Source organism: Callorhinchus milii, unplaced genomic scaffold (genome assembly GCF_018977255.1).
Source record: "Callorhinchus milii isolate IMCB2004 unplaced genomic scaffold, IMCB_Cmil_1.0 Scaffold12, whole genome shotgun sequence".
Taxonomy (NCBI): domain Eukaryota; kingdom Metazoa; phylum Chordata; class Chondrichthyes; order Chimaeriformes; family Callorhinchidae; genus Callorhinchus; species Callorhinchus milii.
The window spans coordinates 4,962,539-4,983,632 of record NW_024704753.1 but is presented as its reverse complement, the minus strand read 5'-3'; the positions used below and the strand labels follow the sequence as shown (position 1 = coordinate 4,983,632).

The 21,094-nt window shown below is 40.1% G+C and overlaps 1 protein-coding gene across 1 annotated transcript in view; it reads right to left on the bottom strand.

The window, feature by feature from the left end:
• LOC103179788 (FERM domain-containing protein 4B) overlaps window positions 1-20,293 on the bottom strand; it is a 78,409-nt gene extending 58,116 nt beyond the window's left edge. Inside the window, exons 1-3 of the mRNA XM_042339687.1 lie at window positions 19,744-20,293; window positions 4,629-4,694; window positions 3,197-3,291 (exon numbers count right to left, since the gene is read on the bottom strand). Coding sequence (XP_042195621.1) covers window positions 3,197-3,291; window positions 4,629-4,694; window positions 19,744-19,905 — 323 coding nt within the window. The 5' untranslated portion in view covers window positions 19,906-20,293. The remainder of the gene's footprint in view (window positions 1-3,196; window positions 3,292-4,628; window positions 4,695-19,743) is intronic.
• Window positions 20,294-21,094: the final 801 nt, after the last annotated feature.

Below are 21,094 nucleotides of genomic sequence, written 5' to 3'. Positions count from 1 at the left end.
ACACAGAGCTGTGAAATTGTAGACACTTAATTTCAGTAAGGCCATAGGGCAAGGTGGATCAGATAGATACTACTGTTATCCCTCCTTTATCCTGTGATGGTAGTTGCTAAAAACGCTATTTACATCCTTTAATTAGGGATGATGCGTGCAGAGCAATAGATGAATTATTCAATGCAGACATGGTCAGACTTTGCATAGTTTTTAATGGCATCACGAGAACAAGTCCAAAGGATGAGAGATTCAAAACCAATGAGAATTGGCTTAGCTAAGAGCAAGTTGTGCCTAAGGTGAATGCCGCCCTTCATTAATACAGGGTAAAAGCCACTTAGGTGTGGCTGAATGCATCCTGGTATTCAGTAAATTCCATTTTTAAACTCTCCTTAGTTTTAGCTCCTCTGCTCAACATCTGCAAATCTCTAGTTAGAAGTGGGTGTGTGCAATTCAACCTGCTCCCAGAACTCCCACAGCTATAATACTAGGTACCTGCCCACCACAGATCTAAGCCTGAGTCAGACTGCCGGGCTAATGCTTTTGCCTGGGTGTGAATGCCAAAGCTCAAAGCTGGCTGAAAATCGATGGGTGTGCCATCAACTGGAGAGGCGGAAGAGCGGTAGTTAAGTTGACCGTGTTTCACCACAGTAATCACTCTTACAGCACGTGGCATTTTGCACGTCTTCAAGAGAATATTTCAATTTGAGGCATCAGGAGATGTCAAGCTGGTGATTCCCTCCCCACCTCCCAAGTCTCTACAATTCTTTTCAATTAATGATTCCTGCTTCACAGTCCTGCTGTGCTACACATCGTTCAAAGTTAAATTTACTACTGAGGTGACCTCATATGGTACAAACCCATTAAAAATAAGAAACAAACCCTCCCAACATAAAAGAGGGTGTTGACAGCAAACTACAGTAGAGTAGAGGAAATGCCTTAACAATGCTCATTTCCAGCATTTGAAGAACATCATGCAAAGGAGTGTAGGAGTAACTCCTTTGTGTGAGCCTTTATAATTGTACAAGTAAAATAATCAAGCTTAATGCAGACAAATATAGAATTTTACTGTACTGTATTACAGCACTGTGGCCAAGAAGGCTGACTCTGTTTGACACTGCATTGTATTGGAGCCTCTAGTGGACTATCAACGTTGCTTCTGCTTGGTAACTGACACAACTGAGAGCATTTCTATTGCCAACTCGGCCCACCTGTACAGGCCATGCACAGACCAGCTGTGACAACAACACAGTTAGAATTGAGCTCTGCACGCGGTGCATTCATTGTGTGTGTTTTTGCCTCGCTGTCCTGTTAGTCCTATCCCAGAGGATACGAGTGTATCAGCCAGAAAATGTTTGATCAACGCTGGTGATTTTGGTGTGTAAGTATTTTTGTGGCAGCTGTACACCTAATCTGACTGATAAAACAAGGCTAACTATTTAAATGAAAATCTGATACATTTAATGCCCTAGCTCATTCCTGCACTCATTCCTGCAAAGTTTGGTAAATAGTCTGCGCTGAGTTTAACTCAGTTGCTCACTGTTTTGCCCTTCTTCCCCCCCCATACACAAACATATTAATGTATTAACTTGAAATTATTTGTATTGTCTCTGCTCACAAATCACAATGGTTTTAATTCACATTATTTTAAATGAACTTATTATTTTAAATTAATTTTAACTAAATGCACGTCGCCAATCTTTGTGTATGTGAATGATGCATGTTTTATATATATGGAACTGAGTTCTAACTGTGTTGTCACACCTGCACAGGTACAGGTGCCAGGGACAGCATTGCTGGAAGTATGGTTACACCTCAGGCACTCCAGTTACGCATTGTGTTCAACGAGATGCACAGTTTGACGTTAGACCTCCTAGCAAAAGCGAGGATTATTTTTAGCTGAATTCTTTCGTAAATGTGACCATACTTACTGAGAAGTGTTGATAAGATTAGAAGGTAGTCTGTTTCTGCGAATGGTTGGCTGTGCCATTATATTTCTGACATTTGATAAGACGTATAGCGTTACTGATGAAACAATCTGCCAGTGAGGTGACAAAGAGGTCATCTCATGTTCAATCTTTGCCACAGATAACTGTGCAAAGTAATTCAGTACTTGGATGGGTTTTATTTGCTGGCTAAGCTCAGAATATTTCATTTTAATGATTATAATATTCCTGGTAGAACAGAAATTGATTTTTGCTTGGCAGGATAAAGTTTCAAGCTGAAAGATTTCCAGCAGTTGAATTTACTCAATAAAATCCTAATAACCCTCATTATAAATAGCTAGAGCTTTATTGGGTGCCCGGACAGTTATGCAAAGCACTTTGAGACGTCCTCCCAGCGTGAAAAGCGCTACATAAATGTAAGTTGTATTGTATTTCAAGTATAGCGGTACATAATAATAACAGTAATCCTTGCATTTGATATAGTACCTTAATTAAGTCTTTGAGATGTCTCAAAGTGCTTCACAGAATATACTATAAAGTGAATTAACTGTATATTTTGTGGGCGAAACGTGACAGCCAATTGCGTACAGCAGTGTCTCACAGACAGTCATGGATTGAAGTAACCAATTTATTATTTTTTAGAAGGGATTATTACCCCCGGAAAAGCGATCCACCAATCGACTAACAACTAGGTTCCTACTTTCTGTTAGGTTAACAGGCATGTGGAGTAAGGAAACTTGCCCAACGTTTTGCCTTGCCAGGTATCAAGCCCAAGTCTCTCGCTTGTGAGGCGAGTGCTCTAACCACTGAGCTACAGGATATAATAATAAAAATGATAATTGGATTTGATATAACACATCATCACATCATTGAGACACCTCAAAGCGTTTCACAGAATATATTGTAAATATATTCAGCCTCTCTGCCCCCAGCCTTTGAAACTCCATCCCACAGTCTCTTTGCCTTGCTCCCTCCCTTGCCTCAAGGCACATCTCAAGGCCACCCTCCTAACCTTACCTTCCCTGCCCTCCACCTCTCCTGATCCCAAACCCCTCCCGACATGAAAGGCGCTTTACAAATGTAATTTTGTTGTTGTTGTTGTTGTTGTTGTTGCTTGGGTCCAAATCCCTGATTATCCAACGCCTTGGGATGTCCTCCCGATGCAAAAAGCATCATACAAATGTAATTTGTTGTTATTTTGTAAAATGGATAATTGTATATTTTGTGGGCGAAACATGCTGACATGAGAAAGTCTCACTTACGTGTCATTAATGAAGGTTATTCCAAAGTATTCCTTCTCCTTGAGATTAAAGTGTGAGGCCACCAGATCCAACAGCTCCCGGGACAAAAGCTTGGGCTACAAAAAAAGCCATTAAATTGTCAGTCGATTTGCACAAATCAATAACATTTTCTTACAAATGAATATTTACACTGCCGGGTGAACCTTTGTGTATATGAGGGGAAAATGAAGCAATTTGACATTGTGGGGACTAAGCTGCATTCCAGCTGCATATTATAAGAGGCTGTCCATAACAGTCAACATTATCTCTACAAAGAGTACACTATCAACCTTCCTCCAGAAAGGGTTCTCTTTAAAAACAATGATACTTCCTCTGGTACGCCTTTTTGTTCATTCCACTGTATATTGTTTGCGATCATTGTTTTTCGTCTCCTATTTCAGTGGCAACTCTAATTAATGCTGCATCAGAGCAGCACACAAGGGAACCGTGTAATCTCTCAGCTCTTCACAGATCTGTCTGATGCCAGTACAGGCATCTGGTAACGTGGTGAAGTGTTGTTTGTTTTCAAAGATGGGCCACCCCCCAAATCTGTGAGCATGTGGAGGAGTTGAGGTGGGGGATGAGGGAAAGGATCGCTTTGACTCAAGCAGCACGATGAGGTAGCGAGTTAAATCAAAACCCATTTACTGCGGGATGTTGCTCCATGTCTGCCGTTCTTTGCTCGTTGAATCAACGATTCTTATAAATGTCACTGTGCAGCAGCACCAGCAGCTAAGCAGAGATTGGGGCGAGAGGAAACCAGAGGGAGAATCCTCCTGAGTCACTTCCGTGGTCCAGCAAATATTTCAGAAAAGCATAAGCAGAGGCCTAGAAGCAGGTTTCTGATGCACCTGCTCTCCATGCTAGGCTTGGTAGTTGGGTTTAGAAAGAGTTGTATGAGGTTCAAGATACATTCCCTGCATTTCTTGATTGAGCAATCAAGCTCACTGAGACGCTACCCTGCGTGAGGGGCACTTTATAAATGCAAGTTGTTGTTGCAATTAGTTTGCAAATGACACTTATTCTATCTATGGTTGTCATCGAATCTCATTTAATCATAATTCCAGCACATTTATAGCGCCTATATATTTTCAATATATACTACACACACATCGAATATACTCTCACTTATTAAATTTAGAACCGATGGAAGAATAGTTTCAGACTCGTATTCAGATGCTTTTCTGAATTGACATAATAATAATCCTTGCATTTGATATAGAGCTTTATCACATCTTTGAGATGTCTCAAAGTACTTCACAGGATATACTGTAAAGTGCACTGAGTACTGTAAAGTGTGTTTCATGGGCAAAACGCAGCAGCCAATTGTGCACAGCAATGTCCCACAAACACTTGTGGATTGAATGACCAATTTTTTTTTTAGGAATTATTACCCCTGGAAAAGCGATCTTACCTGAACCAATAGCTCTAGTTTCCTGCCATCCAGGAGATTTACTTGGCAGTGTCTGCCCTCCGTCATCTGTAAGGTAAAAATATACATCAGACAAACCAGCAAAGTAGAACCGAACGCGACAATAAATGTTACAAATGATTGCATCAGGCTTGTAAACAGACCTACACAATAGATCGGTTTCCTGTGTGAATAAATTATTAATTAAAATGTTATTCTAGTATAAATGTTTCATGGTTTCAAGTCTAAATTATTTAGACAAGGTATGTGGAAGAGTTCTCGTCTTTCTGCACCTGGGCAATCGAGCCATTGTTCCTTGTTGATTTCTCTGTGCTTTGAACTATGATCTTTGATTCATGTGCATTATTTATGGATAGATGGATGGAACCAAGGTCTACTTATTTGTGGTACTGGAGACAACAAAGCAACACAAATTCAAAACCTAAAGTCTTTTAGGATGAAATTTCCCTATTATTGAAGCACATCCGACATTTAAATTACGACAAGCTATTTTTCATTCGAGCTTGTGTTTACATCCCACACTACGTCTGTGTGTGTTACCATATGCTATTTCCTTCTATTTATTTTGAACTGATGACTATTATTGATGTTGTCACACAACCTTCTGATATATCCCTTCCCAGAATTTCCAAATTAAAATGTGACTACTGTATTACTGGATCAATGAAATACGTGTCTTAAACAACAACAACTTGGATTTATATAGTGCCCTCCACGCCGGACGGCATCTCAGAGCGCTTCACAGGAACGGATCCCAGGGCCGAGCCAGGGGGAGGGGGAGGAAGGTGACCAAAGGTGCGGTCGAAAAGAAAGGTCTTCAGTAGGGACCTGAAAGTAGGAAGAGATGGAGCGAGACGAAGGGAGTGAGGAAGGGAGTTCCAGAGCCTTGGGGCATAATGGCTGAAGGCACGGCCGCCGAGGGCGGTACGGAGGACTCGGGGGACGAGGAGGAGGCCAGACCCAGAGGAACGAAGGGAACAGGTACTCTTTTGAGGAGAGAGATCAGAGAGGTAGGGAGGGTGCAGAGGAGTGGAGGGATTTGAATACAAGGGTGAGGATCTTGAAGTCGATCCTCTCTGGGACAGGCAGTCAGTGCAGTCTGGCAAGGACTGGGGTGATCGGGGAGCGGAGTTTTGTGCGGGTGAGAATGCGGGCGGCAGAGGTTTGAATGATCTGGATTTTATGGATGGTAGTGGATGGAGACCGGCGAGGAGGGCGTTAGAGTAGTCCAGCCGAGAGGTGACAAAGGCATGGAGTAGGGTTTCAGCCGCTTTTGAAGTGAGGTATTGGCGGAGACGGGCGATCCGTCGGAGGTGGAAGAAGGCGGTGCTGGTGAGGGACCGATGTGGAGGAGGAAGGACAATTGGGTGTCGAATCTAACGCCTAGGTTGGTACGGGTTCGGAGAGTTTTAGCGGGAGGTCGGGTAGGTGGAGGAGGTGAGAACTGTGAGATTTTATACGTTGACGAGAGCCAAAGACTATGACTTCCATCTTGTCAACGTTCAGCTTAAATAGAAATACCATGTGAAGTATAAAACTTTGGAGTTATCATTATTAATCAATGGATTAATAATCATAATCCTTGCATTTGATATTGTACCTTAATCATGTAGTTAAAATGTGTCAATGCGCTCACAGAATGTGCAGTGACTGTATTGGTGAATCCTGCAGCCAATTTGCACAGGAACCTTTGCTGATTGTTTTTCTGCTCCTCCTTTCTGAGCACTGGGGCACTAAGCTCAATTGTAACCCTTCACCAAAAGCTGACCTGTCTAAGATCCACACACCTGCGATCTTCCTGGTCTGTGTAGTCAGTATTACAACCGACAGTATGTGTTTCTCACCGAGCCATTGGGAGAGACGGTCAACACATAGCATTATCGTAAGATTAAAATGAACCCAAGCACATTTGCTCGCTTAACATAGGAACACATGTAGGCCATTCAGCCCCTAAAGCCTTTTCTGCCATTCTATTGAGGGGGAACTGTACCTCAACTTCAATTACCAGCCTTTGGTCCATATCCCTTGAAAATTTTAACGGATCCAGCATCCACAGCCTTTTGGCGGAGAGAATTCCTAATTTCCACTACCATTTGAGTGAAAGCATGCTTCCTGATTTCATTTGCCTCTTACTGAGAGAGGAAACTGCTCTTAAATTAAACCAAAGGATAACATCAATATAAAAAGGCTCTTTTCTAATATATAGACTGGAATTTAAAATAATTAGAAGCAGCTGGCTATTTCCTACCTCATTCTGCGATTCGACTGGAAAAAATTATGAGTGAATGTTAATTATTTGCAAAGAGTCTTCTCGTAGCATGAGATTAAAGTCCTACAGCGCGCTCCCTCCTACTTCTGGCAAATTGTCAGAAGCTGTCAGTCGGGCAGGAATTGTTGATTTATTCAGATGTTAGACTTTTAATATGCAAATTTCAGAGTTATCCCAATTGAAACATACTATCCATGTCAAACACCCCACTTTAGTATTCAAAACGATTTAAAGCAGTATTTGGAAGAAAAAACACAACTCTTTGCACATATAATAAGAAGCTTCTCATGGAAATATTATACTGACTGTATCCAATTAGTTAAATAGGATACATGAGTGTGTATGAAATGTTGAGACTCAACTCTGATGGACTTTTAAAGTGATAATGACATCTAGATAAATAGCATCAGTTTACAAACGTTGACCTAAAGCTTTTAAATTCTGAACAAAGCAAGAAATCGTGATGTTCTGACCTTTAAAGATTGACCAACCAACTATTATTTTGTTTTTGGAGTGGGTGGAAAGAGTCATCCATGGCAGGCTCCACACGCTTTCAATTAAAGGACAGATTTTGTTGATCTACATCAAGAGTCGGCTCTTATGAACCAATACTTGAAAATTAATTCCAGTTGACAAAACGTGGCAGGAAGCTGTTGACCAAAAGGAGAGGAAATAGCCACTGTAACCAGACGCATAAAAAACCCTCTGGCAACAACACTAACATCTATTGGATGCTGTGAAGAGAAGCAAAGAAGGTCTATTTACCTAACAGATCATTCATCCTTTTAATAATTTCCAAGGAAAAATATATTTAAAGGAAAACTTCCAACAAGTTATTACGATTTGCACCTATTGCCTCCTGAACATCTCCAGAGACAGGTGAAGCGCTCTACCCTGCATGAAGGCATTATATAAATGCAAGTTATTGTTGTTGAATAACTGCACAGAGGGTTTTCAATGAGATAAAAACTGAAAGTTCTGCCTGACGTGTGAGAAGGAATGAAGTGACACCATAAAGATTTCAAGGTCTATATTTTTAAGGAGTAGCCAGTTGCATTCCACTTACAAATAATCTCACTGTCTTTAAGATTACTAGAGAAATTCAGAGGAAGAAAGGCCTTCATCCTGATCTCATCCTTCCAGATACTAAACATATAATCTTCTCAAAGAGAATCACGTTGTTTCTTGATTGAGTCTCATGTTCTGGCTTCTATCTGGTAACTTATTCCAGCTTTTTAATACTTCCCAGTGTTTTGTCTTAAAAAATCCTCGCCATAATCCTGAATCTGCACTTTTTCATCCTGCTATCATATATGTGGAGTCCTGTAGCTCAGTGGTGAGAGCACTCGCCTTGCAAGCGAGGCACCTGGGTTCAATTCCAGGCAGGGCGAAACCTTGGGCAAGTTTCCTTACTCCACACGCTTTAAGATGTCTAGAAGACGTTTAAAGCGCTATATCAAATGCAAGGATTATTATTATTATTATGACGCATCTGAAGAGCACTGTTTGTGGGTGTAATTTCACTATTCCCCTGTAAAGGTCCCCTCTGAGGCATGCCTTTTCTGGCTGAAGAGTGCTAACTTATCCAGTCATATTTTTTGTTCCTGCTGTCCCTGCATATCTGAAAGTCTTAACATGAACGGAACAAGAATCCAAATGAATATCTCAAATAATGCATGCAGTATTGAGATTATAAACAGAGGTTTGCAAAATAAACTGATTTCACTGAAGAAATAAGGTTGAGAAGGAGGTGTCTAAAATGCTGAAAATCAAAAGCCACAATGAATTAATGGTCACTCGAACAAGATACAGGAAGGATATTGGTGCACATGCAACTATGTCAAGGTGGAAGGAAAAAAAAGTCAAGACAACTTCAGGACAAGATGCAAAGGAGTAATAAGTCCAACACAAATTTAAACAGAATATAATTAATTTTCCAACATGACTTTTGAATGCTACATATTGTTCCCCAGACCTCATTGATATTGGCACGCAAGGCTTCTATTCATATTTTGGGATCCACTTCATATGTTAGTTGGAAATGACAGAAAGCAGCTGATTCAAACCCAGGTTGTAAGGCAGCACTTTTGTGTTTTCTATCTCCCTTTTGTTCAGCTTTTGCCAGTGCATTTAGGCAATTGATCTGATCTCTGTGAGTACTGAACGGTACTTTGACAGAAGTCAGCAGCAGCTTAACTATCCAGATTCACCCATTTTATCACACTCCGAACAAAATAACCATTGTGAAGAAAGGAATAATCCCGAATTACTGAATGTAAGTACACGATATTAATACATTACGTCCTGTAAATACCCAGAAGAGATATGAATCAATGTTGCTACAAGCTGGAAAAGGGATAATGAATTTACAGAAAGTTTGGCAGATTCACAGTAAGAACAATCTGTTCTGCAAACGTGGAGAGGTTTTTTTCCACTTCAATGAAGAAAAATGAAATCCTTTCAATGCTCCACTAGACTTAGTGTGTTAAACATTACTAAAAGAATTGTTTGCCTACAGCAATAGTGCTTCATAACTTGCTTGAAACATTCTGTAAAGTTGAAGTTTAACTTCTTATACTGAACGCACAATATAATGTGCACAACGTTTTATCCCAGATATTTTGCTGAAACATTAAGATTATTTTGTTTAACTACTTTAATTTGGAGTTTATGAAAGGTTAAATTTGCCATTAGTTTTCCCTTTGGAAGATATTTTACACAGATGTTTGATCATTAATCAATGCTAAAAGTTACATTACTGTCAACAAAACACGCAAAGGGGATTTTGCACCTGAACCAGAGGGATGAACCAGAGATAGAGGAGAGCCTAGAGATGTGGTCTTTTACAAAGGAACTACTGTGTTCAGGCCAAATATTAAAGGATATCTCTGCATAGTCCAGACAGATGGAGTTGATTTATTTTTGAAACTATTCCATTTAAAAAATCATTTTTCCATTCCATTCAAAATGTGCATTTTTTGATTTACTCTTAAGTTCATCCTTTCAGATGATGTTTGTACGATGACACGAAGATGTCCACTTTATGAACCAGCATCGAAATCTAAATACAGGGTATACTATGAATAAAATAATATACCAAGAGCATTGTAAAATAATCCTTATCACTTTGTTGAAACGTTTAAAAGCGCTTCACAAGATTTTCCTGTCAAGTGTAGTGATTGTGTGTCTGTTTGAGATATTACAAGACTGTTACAATCAGAGGATGTTAATGGTATCTAGAATCATAAGGAAAACAATGTCTCTGTGTCCCTGAGCTGAGGAAATGAACCATGGTTCCTGATCATTATCTGATGGCCCTACTGGTAAGTGTCCATGTGCACAACAGATGAGGACAAGATAAGGGTTGAAATGATGCCTCACAGTCATACAGTAAGCCATTGCTCAGGGTCTAGGCTCAAATAAGAAGAATTGACACTTAGACAAGGTATCAAAGGGTTGCCAGTACCTGTGGAGCAATACCAGTGTCACTAAATATCTTCAGAAGATAGAAGAAAATTGAGGAAAAATGAAGGCTTGTCTATTGCATGTATTTTGGGCCTGTTGCATATGCAATTTTGCAGATTTTGTACTGTTGTTTATGATACAAGTGAAGATACTGCCTGATGCAATCATTTCAGTGTTGTAATGGCAGGTCTGTTGCATCTCGGTTGTGAGCCAGAAAGCAGAGGTGAATTTCAGTAATACACAATGTAATCATTCATGCCATTGACCTCTGCTCTTTTTGCTCCGATGTTCCTGGAACCAAAGGTGACGGATGACATTCAGGCGAAGTACAACATAGTAAAGTACATTCCTGAAACTGATTTCCACTTGAATATTATAACAACCGATACTGGGATGAAACAATGCAACAAGATGTCGTACATGTCTCATAAACAATATACAAAACCATGATGACAAGTGTATGGCAACTGGAATCTTTATTAGAAATGGCAATACACAGTTACATGATGATTTGTACCCTCAAAGATCGTTACTCATTTTTCATACTACACAAGGTTATAATTTGAAAAGTAATGTGGCAATCCTATTCAAACAATTAATCGCCCCCCAACAAGTTCAGTTGCTGTCTATTGCATTTTCCACTGTTCATTGTTCTATTGAATACTAATAATACTTTCTCATTCGCAATTATATATTCCACAACTGTCAACATGTTGCTGGACAATTAGATATGCTGTCATTTGTAAATGACTAACAAATGCTTGGCCCTGAAAGGTTAATTTCACCTCCAGGGAATTTGATTTTCCCAAACTAGCTTTGGCTTTGTGTTGTCACAAACCTTTCTGTTGTCATTATTGAAACGTTTATATAATAGTGTTACTTAACTGTTCACTGGACCTCAGTCCAGATTTGCCATTAATACACATAATATGGTCCCTGCAGTTGGCATGTTGCAATGAGTAATTATTTGTATGTCATTTCCATCACTTCAGATAATGGAATAAACCAGGAAGAAATCAGAAGAGTTGGCACAGCTCAGCACCCAATGAAAGCTAATGCAATATCTTCTGTACACCACACGCTTAGCCTTTAGCAATGGCAATGATTGTCATTGTTCCAAAACTCAGAGTGAAATGAAAAATGTGTTTGCTTGAATGCAGTCTGGGTCTCCCGCACCCCCCGAACTTGGTGGAAGAAATTCATTTTATTTTGTTGATCTGTCTGTGCACCTCTGTATCCCGGTACAGCAACAATAATCCTCGCATTTGATATATCACCTTGTCACGTTGTCAAAATTCTCAAAGCACTCCACAGGTTTTATTGTTGAGTGAGTGACTATGGATTTGTAAGCGAACGCAGCAACCAATTTTACGCCAAACAATGTCCCAGTGCTTGGGATTATATGAATTTCATTTTTATCCTTGCAGCAATTTGACTGATTTTAACTCAACCAATTTCAGCTCAGAATAGGAGCGTGCGACAGGAAGAGACAAATACACTCCCCCAATTTCCCCCACACAGAGAATCCTTGACGTCAGCCAACTCATCTGGGGAAAGTGCCAGGTGATGTTGAGGACCTCCCACACTGGGAGGTTGCTCCCACATTTCTCCTGCTATCCTGTTCGAAGGCCACGTGGACAAATGCCAGGGTCCAATCCCCATCCAACCCTCTTGTTTGGCAACTGCTTTTGTCATGGAGTTGGCTGGTGAAGATTTTTTTTATTAAAAACAACAAATTACACTCGTACAGCACCCTTCACGTCAGAAAGACATCCCAGGGGGCTGGGAGATGGAGCAAAAAGTCACAAAAAAAATCTGCATTACTAGAAACCATGCTAAAATAATAATTATTAAAAGGCCACAAAAAGTTACCCGCGAAGGTACCCGTTTCCACGTATTTTTTATTTTTATATTTTTTTAATTTTATATTTTGTATGCTTGCACAATGAAAGATTCAAGGAGTTTGGAATCTTTCATGTTCCATCTAATAAATCTCCTTTAATAGTCAGCACTTGGATTTACTCATTTAAAATGTGGTTAAGTTCATGATTTCTTCATTTAATCGTATGTTTGCCAATACATTCCAATCTTGCTTTTTACAAGTTTAAATTGATATAAACTTCCTAACGATTTACTACATGGACTTTGCATTCTCTGCTGGTTTATGAGACACTGCTGCTACTTTGATCTCAATTGAAACCAGAGGAACATATCATTAGCACAACTACAAGCAGCATATTGATCAGGTAGTAACTCGGAACAGATCTTTTGAGCTTCGTTTGCTGGGGGTATAAAATCACAGGCAGCTTTCATGTATTTTCTAGTGGAAAATAAAATCTGTATTTTACTTCTTTTAGTGCTTGAATTAGAATCGATCACATTACGAATTTTGAATCCCTCCCCCTCTCCTTTTCCCCTCTTCTTAAAGTGTCAATAATTTGCCGGAAAACCATCACACGAGCACCCAATAGTACCCTGGCCAAACTATTCTTCAATTACAACAACAACTTGCATTCATATAGCGCCTTTCACAGCGACCAGGGGCGCTTCATAGTGGCAGAGTCTGACAACGAGCCAAGGGGAGAGGGAGGTGACCGTAAGCACGATCAAAAAGGAAGGTCTTTAGGTGGGATTTGAAGATGGGGGTTTAACTCAAAAACAGCAGGCTATTTGCCCAACAGGGATGGTAGTGGGTGGGGGCTATCATGGTTGAGCCTACTTTTGAACTCGCCTGTGGATACACTTGGCTTATTTTCAAATGGAGTCATTGGGAAGTGAGCAGGAAACCTGGCTTATAACAGTGGAGAGCACATGCCCAGCAAATAGGAATGATATCATTGGCAACTCGACCAGCCCAAAGTCAGACATTTTAGGTGACAAGCTGGCCGGGGATGGGAAACACGCATAGTAAACAGGGTCAACACGCCAGCCACATTATAACTAAACTATGCTATAAAGAGACACATTATAACAGGGCTGCACTGTATTTTCATCTCCATTCATCCTTCTCCTCTGGGTTTTCTTTTTTTTCTTCTATATTAATAATAGAGCCTTTTATTATTGGTGGACCTTCATGGTGGTCAACAGCTGGCAAGTTGACTGTGTGGGGGGCAGAGTAACAGAGGCAAGGCCTATCTGCTCTTGACATCTAAGCAATAATTTCTGAAATGATACAAATAACTAATTTATAACAATGTGGAGAGTAAGTGGGGGGTGGGGCAGAAAAGACTTCTGCGAGTCACTGCCCTTAAGGCAGAGCTTTCCCATTTATCACCTATTTATTGTTGGGTCACATTTGCAATACAACTCGATAAGCTGTAACCTTGCTTAAAAGTGGTTCATCAACCCCCCCCCTTATCACGTTGTTGAGACATCTCAAAGCGCTTCACAGAATATTATTGTAAAGTATAATAATTATTATTATTATTGTAAATATTGTTGTATTTATATATTGTTGAAGTCACAAATGTGTATCAGCTCCCCATTAGTTTTATTTTTAATGTACTGAAATCCTCTCCTATTTTTAATAAAAAAGGTCACTGTTTTTCCTTTTGAATTGCATGGTACAAGCTTGGAATAATAGTGACATTAAAATAGCAGAGCCACAGGGAACATTATGCATCTTTAAGAGGCCGAGGATACAGCTATAGGAATCGCAACGCTGATGTGAAACTCAGAGCTGGAAGGGAAGATTTTCATTAATGCACATCACTGAACTCAAGTCACAGCAGTCTCCCACTGGGTTTACTCTGGTGTAGAATTAGCAGCAAAAAGAACCAATAAACGTTGGGTCTTTGCAAATTATATTTAGACCTTAACTGGATTAGAAGAAAAAGTAGCTGCAAAAATTTGAGTTGTGTCATCGAATTACGTCTCCCTGCACAAACGTTGGGACTTTTTAAATCGGACTACTCCTTGTTTTGAATTTTTTGGTTTTAACCTGATTACTTTTGCCTTTAGGATATCTGAATTTTCACTGAAGAAAACCCGCTGTTGCAAAGCATTTTTTTTATATAAAAGGTTTAATGGTCATGAAGAGAGTTGCTAAATCACTCACAGATTCACAACTGAATATTGCAGAACTAATCGCCTTTTAAACCACCTGGATGCTGCGACTAATCCCAAACTAATTAAGGAATTGCTACAACATTTTAATCACTGTGATGGCTGAGTCCTGCAGCTGTATAGGTACCACAGGACTTAACTATGTTAAAGGATTGCACGGTTCATAATGGCATTTTGTTTGCTTGATAATCCCCACTTTTCTTGTCTTCTAATAAAACAAGAGCCAAGTGTCTCTGTGTAATGATCTTCTATTATCGTTGCAAGAATGAATACAGTAGCTTCACAGTGGTTTAAAATGAACACTGAATCCTACTCAGGTAGAGTATTCAGTGATTTCCTCACCATGAAGAAAGGGTGTAAATTGTCTAATGTTATACACCTGTTTGTTAATTGCCTGCCTTCCTTTTCAGGTGGTCGACTCCATTCCAGAGATAGGGAAAGATGATGAAATGAAACACATTTATTCTCTCATCCCCCACAAAGAAATCCATATCCCAGGAGCACGAAATTAGGTAACGTGGTTGAAGTGCAAACAATGATATGAATGGTGTCTATTAATTATTTGTGCCAATACAATACTTGAGTCAAAACTGGAAAGAAATCCATTGGAGCAGTTACGTCTTACCCAGGGGCCAATATGAGTTTGGTGACAGCATCATCATCCACAGATGCACACTCCACGTTACTAAGTCAGTCCGAAACCTTGCCGTCTTGTTTGACCCTCAATTATCCTTTCTACCCGACATCCATGCCATGACCCACTCTGCCTTCTTGAACTAGCTCCTCCCATTTGTAAAATTGAGCAGCTAAACCATTTTCCAACTTTAAATCAGCCCGAGATAGAAAATTCTTTTAGCTGGTACTGAGAATCTACTCACCAGACTTTAATGATTCAGTTGTGATTTCATGATACTGTGCATGTCAAAAGAGCTTGCAATAATAGAGCTTAAATATTGTAACTCTGTATTTAGACAAGAAAAACATGTCGGCTAATTAGATCCATAATTTTAAATATGAACAGCAATACTGACTTAGATTTCTACTGTCTGTCTATTGAAATGGAAACATCTTGTCCCCGTTTACTCATGAGATGACTTGAATAATAGCTTCCAGCTTTATATTATAATTCCCTGGCATCATTCACCATTTCACATCTGACACCAACTAGAACACAGCTTCAATTAGTAGTTAGTCAAGTCTAGGGGGAAAATATCTACTTACAAAGCCATATCAAAACATTTCAACACCTTTTATTGAGGTAGAAAATCTCAAAATGCTTTACAAAGTCAGAATGGGATCCCAAACTGAGAGGGAGACAGGGGGGAGATGGGAGGGGTAGTGGGTAGGTGGCCAAAGGCACAGTCAAAGAAGTAGATCTTTAGGTAAAGTATTAAAAGTGGAGAGGGAGGTTGCATGCCAGAGAGATTTCACAATGGAGTTACAGAGGGTAGGAGCAAAGTGATTGAAAGCTTGCTGGATAATGGTGGGGCACGAAGCAAGCCAGCAATAGCCGAGTGGATGGAAGGAGTGAGTGGGGAGTAGAATCACAGGAGATCACAGAGGTGGGGTGTGGTAAGGCTGTTGAGGCATTTAAAGGCAAGGACAAGGATCTTAAAGTTGATCTGCTGGGGAAGGGGGATAAGGGGCCTGTGAAGCTGGGGTGATGCTGATGGCTCACGGAGCCTAGTGTAGCTGCAGAGTTCTGTATAATCTGGAGTTTGTGGAAGGTAGAGCTGAGGAGATTGTGAAAATGGTGCGGTAACCAAAGCGCAGTGCAATATTCCTATATAAAAGCAAAGCCTGTGGTCACCCGAGTAAAAACAGCTGTTGAACTACCCACAAAATAAGCAGCCTATGAATACCATGGAGCAAGAGACTGAGACATACATCAATGATCGCTGTGTTAACACTGCCAAGAGACTGAGCAGAGAGCAAATGTTTACCTTCCTCCTTGAGTCTACATTTTTAAAGGGTTTAAACATATGAATTATCAGTGTTTTGCGAACCCCCTCTGAGTGTAATGCCTTTGGTGGACATATGATGAAATGCAAAGTGCAACCAGAGGCTTGAAATTGCCGTTGGTTTTAGCCGCAAGACCATTTAACTTAGAATGTAAAGACAACGCAGAAATTTGGAAAACTCTTAACCTCTGCTTAAATCAGAAATTCTTAAAAAGACTGTGAGGAATTTCAGACCTCTGGTGTTCGCTCTACAATACTGCCCAAAAGAAAGTTTTAGAAATTGCATGAGATATTTTTGAGGTTGTAGCATAGACCAGTGCACTGTCCTGTCGCTACAGATGCATGAGGGAGTTTGGATCAAAGATGTTTACTTGCTCTTCAACACAAGCTAATTAAACACAGATGGCAATGCTGCTTTCAGTTGAATTTTTCTCCCATTCTGAGTCAACAAGGGAGAATCTGACCCTTCAGATGATGTTCTGTGATGCTAAAGGAACTCTGAACTCCATAGCTAGCTGGCAATGAATTTAATTCAACAATTGTGCTCATTTAAGCACAATACAGATGTTTATACAGCAGTGGAGGCAGCCCTGACTTTGGCGCCAGTTATAAGCTTAATCAAGAAGGGACTGTTGCTTCATGAGGTGGTGTACATTCTCCTAAAGCTTCGCTTCATGCAAACTCTAGAGGGAAAGCATCCAACACAGAGAGATGAGTGTTGCCGTCCAATGCGCTGGGTGTATTATTTCTGCCCAGGAACTCGGTGTCCAATCTTCAAGGCAACAGTGTGGATTTGGCACATTTGCTTTTTCGAGGTTAAACATCTGCAGCGGCCAGGAAAAAAAGGTGATTTAGAAAAGGAGGGTGGGTGATGGAAGAAAAGCGGGTGAAAGTGTGGCCATAACAGGCACCAAGAGCCTGAGGCTTTGCTTCAGCTGGTTCTCCAATAGTTTACAAGCCAAATGGCCAACTTGCATGCTGTGTTTAACACAGCAAGACTGCACGTCAAAGGAATCTGTCTGTCTGTAGGGCTGATAATGAGTTGCACGTGTGCCTGGGAGCTTCACATGGCAAGTGTGCGTGTTGGATTAACAAAGACAATAGACAGATCCTGATGTATGCAGGCACACACCAAAAAAAATGTGGATTTAATTTAAAAGCCCACTGCATTGCCAATGCTGACCTCAGCCAATATAAAACTAATTAACATTTTATCCCTCTGAATAAACAGGAATTTAACATGGTTAAAACTTCAGATAGGGTTACTGTTCTCCAAAGGATCAAGACAAAATAGAGCAGTGAGCGTATTTGGAAACTCCTGTGCAAGTGTGGCAAAATAATATTTTCTGAGTGTGAAAGCTTGGGCAGGACTTTAATATGTTTTCTTAGTGCAAAAAGAACTGGTGTTCCAAACTTATTTTGTGCTCTGCTTTCTTTCAGGGGGTAATGTATAATAAACTCCCTTTGTAGGAATAGTTACAACAGCTGCAGCTTTTAATTTATTAATCAAAAATGTTTCTCATTCACAAAAATCCATGAATGGTCCAGAAGGGATTCTGAGCTTCACACTGTTATCCAAGTCTTGTACTCACACTGGAGCGCATTGCTTCCAAGTGCTAGGTGGTCTTATCAGTTAGATTTTGTGTGGTAATGTAGAAATCATTTCAACAGCAGGAGGGTTGTGTTTAGCTCTTCTGTTCTGTCATGTTTCTATATACTATAATCCCTGAGCAGTCTTCTGTCACAATCCTGCAAATACAGTACTAGCAAAACCTCATTGCTTAATACTAAATACATCAGCCTGGGTATCAGAATACAGTATTGTATACAGATTACATTTTATTTCAAATGGGGAAAGAGGATACAAGGTGAGAAATAACCTATCTTCCCCCTCCCTTGTGGTATGTAGATTAGAAAGAAATGAATTTTACTGCCGCTTCTCCTATTACTTTCCAAAACATCACTGCAAATGTTACCAAATGGGAAGTAGTAATATGGGGAACACCTTTGCAATGCAACTGGGTAGAGATATTGTCTTTTCTTCGCTTGTGAGAGCGGTAGGTTTCTCAGTCATGCTGCAACACTGTGCAGTTTAATAATAATAATCCTTGCATTTGATATAGCGCTTTTCACGTCGGGAGGACGTCCCAAAGCGCTTCACAGAACACACTGTAAAGTGAATTGACTGTATATTTGTGGGCGAACACGGCAGCCAATTGCGCACAGCAATGTCCCACAAACAGTCGTAGATTGAAAATGACCAATTTATTATTGTTTTTGGTTTGGAGGGATTATTATTATTAGGTGTGTGGAGTAAGGAAACTTGCCCAAGGTTTCGCCCTCTGCCTGGAATTGAACTCAGGTCTCTCACTTGCAAAGCGAGTGCTCTAACCACTGAGCTACAGGACTCCATTAAAGTCTCATCATAGGAAAGGTAGCAGGTAAACATTAGCAATATGCAGTGCTGAGTTTACAGTGAATTAATTGATCTCTCTTAAGAGGGCGACGTTTACATCTTTCCTAATCTGTTACAAATCACTATCAAAGTAGACATTTCTACATTGCCTTGCATTTGTTTGTCTTATTTAATCTTAAAAAACTTTTACAATAACCTGTTGGTTAATATACTTGCTTTATGCCCAATACTAAGATAATAATGGGAAAGTTAACCTGATCCTTAGCCTTTACTAAACCTAAGTGAACTTTTTACTTGCGCTGTAGAGACAAAAGCATTTTTGATCAATCAGCTTACGTATTCACCCAAATTGAAACTAGCTAAACGTAACATTGTGAACTTTGAACAAAGACCATTCAGATTTAAAAGCGTCTTTTTTGAGACAGTGTGGCTTTGACTAAAGTTACTATAAACTAAACTGACTATTTACTCTTACTGTATACATTGTCACAGTGACTCTCAAAGTGACTCAACTGGTGTCAGTAAGTAATTAAGTCATACTGTACTTTGCAGGTCTCCTGCATGCTGTCTTTCTGCCTCAATGATTCCACCTCACTGAAGAAAATAATAGTACATTTATGTAACCGCTGAGTGTTTATTGTTCCTTTGCAGCATTTCAATTAGGCGACCCTTTAATGTTTTAAAAAACGTAAAACCAAAGTACCCGTCTTAAATCAGCTCAATAATATTTGGTTGCAAAGGCAGCACAGAATACCGCATAACACTGAACTCTAAGCAAATGTACATTTGGATCAAATAACTGCAAAAAAAGCCAAAACTTTTTTTTTTAAATAATCGACGTGGCGGCAGGGAGCAAGTCCTGTTAAACACTGAAATACTTACTTTTTATTATTCACAGCAAAATGCAGGCTATTATTTTACCTGATAAATGTCACGCAGTCCACACCAAGTCCTCAGCATTTGTTGACAAGTCCTCACTCTTTCACTATACCATCTCCTCAAAGTTGTGATGGTGAAGTTCCATACAAAGCGACTGCCACTGAACAGCAGATCTTCCATTCCACACATGAAGGCTGAAGCCATGATTTTTTTTTGTTTTCCCTCTTCCAAAGAAAGCTCGGCTCAAGTCAGTTCAGCAGTTTTTCATTGCTGGGTTGAATAAATTGTTAGTCCTTTCAGCTTGCAGTTACATCAGCTTTGCTTCGCACACTATGCGAAGGACAGGGAGATATAAAGAAGCAGAGTCGGATTCTAAACAAACTCTCCTTTCAGTGCACTTCCTGGGCAGACTCCAAAGCATGCCCCAATGTTGCTTGAAGGCAGGCCAAAGACTTTTCGTGGCAGAGCCCCAATGAGGCACTCCTGCCTGCACCATCCAGTCCTACCTAACAGCTCAGACAAAACTCTATTATAACCACAGCGACTGCCAGCAAAAGCTGTAATTGAATTCTCTGCTCATTTCCCAGTTTCCTGCCTGCTGACAACATTTTCATGGTCGGAATACAGTTGAAGCAAACGCTGACTTCAAAGGCAAATTTGTTCTACACTATTTTGCTGTGACAAAGCAGCCTGCCTGTATAAAATCGGAATCGCTACTTGCTGTCTGGCTGACTCACTCACATACCTAAAGTGGCTATATATTTTCTCGACTATTGCTTTGGATCCTGCTTGTAAGTTACAGTAGATGCAAATTATTCATTGCAATAAAATGCTTGCAAGTGGTCAAATAAATAAACGCAGCTCCATGGACAAATAATAAACGCCACAAAAGTAACAGAAATGAACAGTGTGTTCTTTGAGGGTTATCCAAGTTATCTGTAATTACTGAGAGAGATAAGTAATGATACTTAGCATCACTTTTGAAAGCTGGTTCCTGCATCCATTCATTTGGATCAAACTCAGCAGCATCTAAAGCACAGCATTCAACAGCAGACAACAGCAAATTAAACGATGCACCAATACATTTCAGAAACCGTATCTGTGCTGCAGTGCTCTGCACCTAAATATTTAATATCCTAAATCTGTTGCATTAGGCTGGGGGTTAATTGTTGTCAGACCCCCTTCAAGCTCTTGGGCAGTAACGGCTGGCTCCTGGTAATTAATCTTTTTCTGCCATCTCTCAAGGCTTGAATTTCCTGAACCTACTGGAAAAAGTAATAAAACGCTCCCTCCCTATGCCAACACCCCATCTTTTCCTGAAAACAGTTACACAGAGAATCTTTCAACAGAAAGTGCTTCACAACTTGGCTCGTAGCCTTCTCTGAGCTGTAAA